The sequence below is a fragment of the Silene latifolia genome, chromosome 9, assembly GCF_048544455.1.
Source record: "Silene latifolia isolate original U9 population chromosome 9, ASM4854445v1, whole genome shotgun sequence".
Classification (NCBI taxonomy): domain Eukaryota; kingdom Viridiplantae; phylum Streptophyta; class Magnoliopsida; order Caryophyllales; family Caryophyllaceae; genus Silene; species Silene latifolia.
The window spans coordinates 86,203,083-86,211,752 of NC_133534.1; the positions used below are offsets into that span (position 1 = coordinate 86,203,083).

An 8,670-nucleotide genomic window follows, 5' to 3' on the forward strand; every position below is an offset into this window, starting at 1 on the left:
CAAAACCAACACTACCTAACCAAAATCACTCCTCAAACGATTAAGACCAATCAAGCCCGTAAGACCACTCATATCCAAGGAGCACGACCAACCCACAAGACCCAAAAGGACGACCCTCGGAACCGCCGCATAATCAAGCAAAAGCTAAGCACAAAAACCGAAGGAGGCAGTTCGATGCTGGCCCACTAGGGACGGCAATCCGACGAGGGAAGACTCTCATAAAAAAAACAGTGAGCATGGAGGAGGGAGAGATCGCCGGAGATAGGCCAAGGGGAGGCCTCATCTCCGGCGAAAAGGGAGGCAGCGAAGGGAGGCGCGCGCGGGGGAGGGGGGAGGGGGGTTGTTGAAGGAGAAGGCGGCGAAACCAAACCTAGATTTTTTGGGAAGTTTTTTCTAGAGAGGAGTTCTATAACCATAGTTTTGCTAATTACGTATGTTCTTTTATTAGTCAGTTATGGCTGGAATTCAGTTTTCACCGTTGCAAAGCATTCAGAATAGATCTGCATAATCATAATTCCAACAGTTTTTATACATAAAATTAATCACTGCCACACACAAAGAGCTACTCCGTATCTACTCTGCAACGTAGATATCAGTATACTGCAGATATAAGTATTAACTTCTGGCGGTCTGAAAGTAATCTCTACCAGCAGAAAGTTACAATGTCACACTGAAAGCCTGTGCAATTCGAAAATTGTTTAATCAGGCACAGATTTACACTACTACAAGACCGAGAAAACTCGAAAATTTACTATGCGTATCCTTCACGAGTTTTTCTTGCCATCAGAACTCAATTCCTGCAATTGACTACGAAGATGCTGGTTATCCTCAAGCACCCGGTCATACTCGAGAAGCAGGCCTTCAGATTGCTTCTTCAAAGCCTCTGCTTTGGATTGTTCAGCTTTAGCCTCATCGGTTTTGGCAGCACATTCAGATTCCAGGGTCTTGATCTGAGACTTCAAAGCAGCAACTTGTTCCTCCACATTCCCACTCTTCACATCATCAAAACTCCGGTTCTGTTTTTTTGCAGCTTCCATGGTCTTTCTAAGTAATCGAAGTTCTCTTATGTAATGATGCAATCTATCCATCATCAGTCCAAGGAACAAGATGAATCCTGCATCAGTTATGCATGTAGGTCAGGTACTCTGACCGATAAAAATCAATCACAATCTACTCATCATGCAACTTGGCAATTTTCAAATTAGAGTTAAGTCATTGAGGGGTAATACCATAACTTGGATTCGAAACCAATCTGCCTCAACGTTGAAAATGGCAAATAATGTTTAGTCTAATGTTCATATATAAATATAAATTTGATAAAATATATATAAATGTCAGTTATGCCATGTATGTCAGGTAATCTGACCGACAAAAATCCATCACAATCTATTCATCATACAACTAGGCAATTTTCAAACCAGTGTTAAGACATTGAGGGCTGATTCCATGACCTAGATTCAAAACCAATCTGCATCAATATTGCTCTTTGGCTCGCGTTACACAAAAAAATAGAAAGGCAAATTATCTGTAGCCTAATGTTCATAAATAAATATAGGTTTGATTTGGAAAATATAAAAGTTAGCCACAAAAACCTTATAAACAGAAAAACAGAGTATCAAGCAGAGATCATGAACATGTTGGCCTTTTTCTGATAAGCTGAAATGAGAAGAAATGTGAGAATAGATATTCTTCACAGATAAAACTGACCAGAGACAAATGACTACAGCATACATGGAATCTCGTTATTCAGCGCCAGTATCGTAGCTAACTTAGTCTTAACGCGATTCAATAGTCTACACACGTAAGCGACACAATGTGGGGGATTTTGAAGCACAACAACTTGAGTAACTATAATCAAAAGTGCCAGTCCAACCAACATGGTGCAAATTTGGAAATTGCAGAGTTGCAGGTTTTGAATGTCACTGAACAAACCAGCGCAGTTTGGCAAGCAAAGAATCATAGTTGAATTCCATTTTCTAACATATTTATTTCCTCTCTGTCATGATTTTTACAAGTGGTATTTTGGTTGATACTTCAGAACACATGAACTTGGAGTCCCCCTGAATTCACTGTAGCAAGTACTTCCTCTGGCAAAAACATAGGAACTAGAACTCCCGAAGAATTCCAGTTACCACATAATGGGGCGAGTTACATTATCCCACAGTTAAGTTTCAAGATCCTAAGTGCAGCCAAACAACTCTGACAACTTCCCATATATTAAAATCACACGATTTAGAAAACTGACAATTCTCGTAGTGAAACAAAATAAAAACAATAATTACACAAAAGCAGTACAATGTGGTAAGTAGGCAGCATGAAGCTAAAACGAATATTTCTAAAGAGTATGAAGTAAGCCAAAGAACGTTCATAACAAGCCAAAGTACTAAATGCTTCTATCGCGTTACCAAGTCAGTGTAGTTCTCTAAGGGTGTGTTTGGATTGAGAAAATTAGAGGGAAAGGGAGGGGAGGGAAAGGAAAGGGTTTAATTTCCTTTGTTTGGTTACAATATATGGAATGAAGGAAATGGAAGGGGAGGGGAATAAGAGGATTTAGTTTCCCTCCTTTAGACTAAACTAAAATCTTTCCATCATTGGCAAGATTTGGAAGGAAAACCTTTTTTTTTCTCTCATTTCATCAACATCCTCCATCCACTCTACCATCTCCCTCTCTTCCTCCCCTTCCATCACCCTCTCATCATTTTTGTTATCCAAACAACCATAATTTATTTTCCCCCCCCCTCCCCTCCCCTACCTTTCCTTCCCCTCACTCCCCCTCCCCTCCCTTTCCCTCCTAAAATGGTATCCAAACACACCCTAAGGGTGTGTTTGGATAGCAAAAGTGGAGGGAAAGAGAGGGGAGGGGGAAGGAGGGAAGGGAAAGTGAGAGAAGGGAAGAGGAGGGGGAATTGGGAGTTGGTGTTTGGATACAATTTCCCTCCAAATCTTGCCTATTGTGGAGAAATTTTGATTAGGCTTGGAGGAGGAAAATTGAATCCCTCCAAATCACTCCCCCTCCATTTCCCTTCACCCTCGTTTGCTATCCAAACAAGAGATTTTAAATCCCCTACTCTCCCTCCCTTTCTTTTCCCTCCAAATCTTTCAATCCAAACACACCCTAATGTAATGATGCAAGCCAACAGAGGTCAGACCAGTGTCAAAAAAATAGTTTTTCTTTTTACAGTAATTCGGCTGCCTTGTACAAACAAGCATGAGAAATTTCTCTTCCCCAATTCTGGTTACAGACCAGCCTAAAAAAGCCTTATTGAATCTTAACCCATCCAACATATGATGCATGTATGTTGGTAGTAGCATGGTTGTGCTTTAAACATTGTCATGATTTATAATGTATATATTACTATTTGGTGAGATTGGTTTGATTGATGATCGTGAAAACCGTAAACCAATGCACCCACACTCCTTTAAAAAAACAAAATATATAATACTAAATAGAGCTAGGAGCACAAGAGGGACCCAAGGTTTACAATTTTTTAGCGTTGAGGACCTCAATTATATCTGTGTAGCGTTAAGGACCTGTCCTTAACATCCGTTTGTTTTTTGCTTGCACTAGCAGCTTTGTTTGGAGTTGACTGTTTAATGACACCAAACATTGTGAATAAATGCCAACTAATTCCTTCAAGAATGTTCCTCAAAAAAAAATTCCTTCAAGAATGATATACGGAGTACAATACTCCCCATGAAAAGTATGAAATCCCACCATTTAGTAAAATAATTTTGTAGCCTTGTAGTTAGGAATTAAAAAGTCTCAGTATCCCCATACGCTATTATTCGGTCGGACTAAGGGTTTAAATTGCTGTAAATACGAGCAGAGATCGAACATTGTTTTCAAGAGCTCGAGTTCAATATAAGAGCCGATCTCAAGCTTGGCCAGGCTCGGTAGTGGCTCGGCTGGGTTACGCCCCTCATGGGAGTATAAAATATGAAATTTGAGAGAGGAAATATATTGATAACACGTTACATGTACAACATAGTCCGTAATTATTGAGTTAGTAGCAAAGACAATTTACAATTTAAGAATTTAATTATTCGTAAAATTCAGAAATTAGAATAATACACAGTAGAAGTTAGTATCAGTGCAATAGTATAATATTGAGCTTCCACTACTGTTTTGGCAGTTAGAGAGCTTGATATCAAATTTTTGCTAAATAGGAGGACTCTTGACGGCCAAACTGACTTCTATTAGCCACGAAATCCTTATTGCTAAACAGAAAATGCTTTGGTCCTTATTGCTAAAAAATGTATAGTTTAGACCCCAAATGTAGTCTTAGCTCAATCTAAAAGAATAAGACGACAAAGAAGAGGTAAGATAGATAGACATAAAAATAAGGACATAAGCTAATATTCCATGCACAATACCACCTATTGAAAACACATCAGAGCAATTACTCAATTCTTACACAAAAGCTGGCTGTAACCCTAACGAAAAGACACCAAGAATAGAGCACAACTCAACAAATTGTAGATTCAAGTGATACACTACTCGTTCATATAATATATCAACAACTGAAAAAGAACCAACTGCTACATCCTAGACTTCCTAGTAGCAGTTCCGCTTTACTGAGGACTAACAGGCTAACATGTACTTGTAAAGCAGCTATGAAAAGGCTTGTATACAAAATGTCTTAAGTCAAAAGAGGCTACAATTGGTAATCCTTGATGAGCACTTGCTCCATATACTACCTCCAATCAACACCAAACTACCCCTTCACTTTTTGCACAAAAATTAAGAAAAACTTAGAATATTGTTGGTGTTTGTAGTGGAATAAAGTATGAAAGAGAAAGAATAATAATAGAATATTGCATGTGAGAGGATTTTACTAAAAAAAAGGAATGGGTAGTTTGGTGTGGATTTGCCCAAAAAGGAAAATGGGTAGTTTGGTGTGGATTGGAGGTAGTACAAGAGATAACTAACCAAACCTCTCAAACAAATTATTGAAGGACAGCCGAGTAAATTGCACTCATGGAAAGGACTGAGGGATCACAGCCACAAAAATAGATCGAGCACAGTAAATAGAATACATGGAACCAAAGTTGCCTGATTCGATATGAATATGCTACATCCGATAAGCGATATGTGATATGCTCTCAAAAGAAAGCCTTATATGCGATGTGACACGGTGTCAGAATGTCGGATGCAGTTATTTTCCATCAAGTTTTCAACTTTGATCTAAAATGAAGTGTCGGACACTTTAAGGCCTTGTTTTGATACTAAAAATGGAGGAAAAGGAAGGGGAGGGAGAAAGATGGAAATGAAGGGGGAATGGAGAAAGGGAGTTTTCCTCAAAATCTTTTCTTTGTTGGAAGGGAAATAATTTGCATTGTAGGAAGGATCCATTTTCCCTCCCAAATCCAAATCCCTCTACGTCCATTATACTGCCCAAAGTCCCAAACAATGAAAATTGTCTACCTCCAAAATCCCTACTCTCCATTTCCCTCCACATTCCCCTATTAAAACAAGGCCTAAGAATAGTAAATGACTAAATTTACTATTTCAAACCTAGCCGCTCTCTCCTAATATCCATCATCAAGTAGGGCCTACCACTAACCTTTCAAGAGGCGTTTGGTGTGGGGGATTGGGAAAAAGAAGGGAATGAAAATTAGGCATTCCCTTTGTTTGTGTTTGTGTTGTCATATCAATGACTCCCTTTACCCTCTTCATAACCCCAAACTCCTCTACACACATTCCCCCATCCCCCATCCCCCATCCCCCAACGATCCCATTCCCTTTTCTTACACACTCGGCCAACCATCACTATCACACACCAACCACCACCGATCACCACTGCCGCCACAACCACCTGGCACAACCTCCAACGCCACCCCATCGCCGGCCATCTCGTCGATTGTCGCCGAAAACCCAACACCAGCCATTAGAATCACCACACCACCCTTGTAAAAGGGTAAAACCGTCCCCCACAACCCCAAAACACCAAATCTAACGTTTTTGAGGTTTGGGAAGGGGCTTTTGTGGTTTAGGGATGTTTTACAAGGGTGGTATGGTGGTTTTACGGGATGGTGATAGGGAATTTAAGGAGAACGAAGGTGATTTGGGACGCGAAGGATTTGCCGGCGACGTGGCTACACGTGATTGTTGTTGGTGATGGTGGTATGGACCGGCGGTTTTGGATTTTCCTAGAAAGGTGGTTTAATATTTTTGATTTTTTTTTTTTTATGTTTATCAAACCAAGCAACAACAATCAAAGGGTATCTAATTCCATTCCGCTTGTAACACTTTCTTGATTTCATTCCCTTACCCTATCGCAAACCACACAACCCCTTAATGGTGGTAAACCCCCTAAAATTTTATTTAAATATTACTCACTATTCATTTACGTTCACCACATGTTCCCTTTTGGAACCCTGAATAATGACTCCACTACATTTCCACTTTTGGTAAAAGGAAAGTGCAAAAAACACTCGCACCGTTCTCACATATTACTCAATTCACACATAAATTTATCTAAAAGTAGGTGGGGGAGTTATAATACATGTGCTTGTGTGTGTAATTTTTCTCTCTTCACATGAGAGTTTTCTTCTCATCTTTGTGTGCATGTGTGGCGTGTAATTCTTCTCTCATCATATGAGGGTTTTCCTCTCATCTATTGGCAAGTTTTATTTCATCATATGGCTATATGAAAGTTTTATCTTGAGTGATTTAGTTCATATGGTGCTAATGACTTGCAACACCTTTTTGTCTATAATAAGTAGATAAAATTTAAGTTTTTTTTAAGAATAAAACCTCATAAACCTCGTTGAGGAACATTTGTATAAACAAACAAAGTAAAAAGAAGAACAGATTATAGGTATGTGCAAGCATGGCATCTTAGATAGGTATATAGTTAAGCTTAAAATATTTTGTAGATACAATGTGAAAATGGTTGGTCGTCATAACCACGGGAACCTTGAAAAAGCATTAGCATTCACAGGGTAATGTTGTTACTCCTTGCCGAGATTTAATACCATGGGGGCGTGCAGTCAATACTAACCTACGATACCATGGCAGTAAAGGTGTTTTTTAAAATTTATAAATTTAACCTCCGTTGTTCATGGCAGCTTGAGCAGTCTCCAGTATTTACTTAATTGGCTGAAATAAAATCAATAGGGAGTAGTCTGAGTACCAAAAAGACAGAAACAAATGAAAAGAATAAGAAACAAACCCATAAGAGAAGCATCAAGAAGGGATCGAACAAAGAGGATTTGATCAGTGGGATTGATAGAACCGGGCTCCTCTTCGCGCTGACGAATGTTAATTACATTTGAAACAGTTGAAACCAGCAGAACAAGGATAGTACCGGCGACGGTAGTGACAATAACAGGGCCTCTACCACGCTTCATGCGATCCAAACCCATAATTACAAGCTTCCTTAATGGAGTTCTGAACAATAGGAGTAGTATTACTCCCATTTCTGCTACTATTAGGGTGAATAGTAGGTGGATCATTTTTTGGAAGATCAAATACCAAACTCTGTGACAAAGAAAAAGAGAGAGATTGTGTGTGCCGACGCGATTTGATTTTTGTTTGACTTTCGGTAGAGGGGTTTTTGCATTTCCCCCTTGTATCTTGATGGATGGTGGGTGGTGGTGGGTAGCACGCACTTGATAGATCTACAATAAAGGATATAAAATTGTTGATTACAGTATTTTAAAAGCTTTTTTGAAAATTACAGCCTTATATAATTTATTTGTAAGTTACATCCAGGAGAAATTTTATATCCTTTATGTAGGGAGTACTTGCAAAAAAAAATTATATAAGGCTGTAATTTTCAAAAAGTGATTTTTGAAAGGCTGTAATCAACAATTTTCTCATCTATAAAATTTACTAGTTTTAAACCCGTGCAAAATTGCACGGGTTTGTATTTAGGACGGTATGAATGTTTTTTGATAAATATTTTCTTTTTACATTTCTATTGTAATTATCTAATTGTTTTATATCAGTGATCTAACTGGAAATGAACATTCTCCACGTAAATAGGATGCGTTAAAACCACAACTACCGGGTGAATGTTCATTTCCAGTTACAGACGGATTAACATCAGTAAGAGTTTCACCATATTCGGCATAAAGATCTTTCACTAAGCGCTCAACAACATCGTACTATCTAGTTTTAAAAAATATTTAAGTTATTTAATTTATTCGATTTACCTTATCGTGTTTTTATTATTTAAACAATATTTGTTATAACAATTGTGAATTATTTATTAAAAAATTTATTAAAAAAAATTTACTAAAAATTTTTTAATCACGTGTAAATTAAAATAAAATTTATTTATTTGTTTTTTTAGAGTAAAAAAAAATTAAAAATAGTTTTAAATGCTTGTTGAAGACTATATTAACTCGGTTTCCTATCATTGTCACCTACCAATTTCGGTGTGCGCAGCTGATAATTAAGATGCCGAGTTTTATATTCCATGTACATATGCCGTCATTATTGTTTTTTGAAAAAAAAAATTTGTACCCTGTAGTTTTAAAAAAATATGTTGTGAATTTGTGGTACAATAATATTAACAAAAATACATGTAATTCATTTCCGTTGTAGGTTCAATCTCGTATATAACTGTAATTCCTTCCTGAAATTATGTAATTTTATTGTGTAATTTTGTTTTAAAAATTATGTAATTTAATCACATTTACTCACATTTGTAATTAATTCTG

The 8,670-nt window shown here is 37.7% G+C and overlaps 1 protein-coding gene across 1 annotated transcript; it reads right to left on the minus strand.

Moving 5' to 3' along the window:
- Positions 1 to 469: 469 nt before the first annotated feature.
- LOC141599954 (uncharacterized) lies at positions 470 to 7,630 on the minus strand. Its single transcript, XM_074420100.1, has 2 exons — positions 7,176 to 7,630; positions 470 to 1,114 (listed from the first exon to the last, which is right to left on the minus strand). Exons 1-2 carry the CDS (start codon positions 7,456 to 7,458, stop codon positions 765 to 767), a joined length of 633 nt encoding a protein of 210 aa, XP_074276201.1. The 5' UTR covers positions 7,459 to 7,630; the 3' UTR covers positions 470 to 764.
- Positions 7,631 to 8,670: the final 1,040 nt, after the last annotated feature.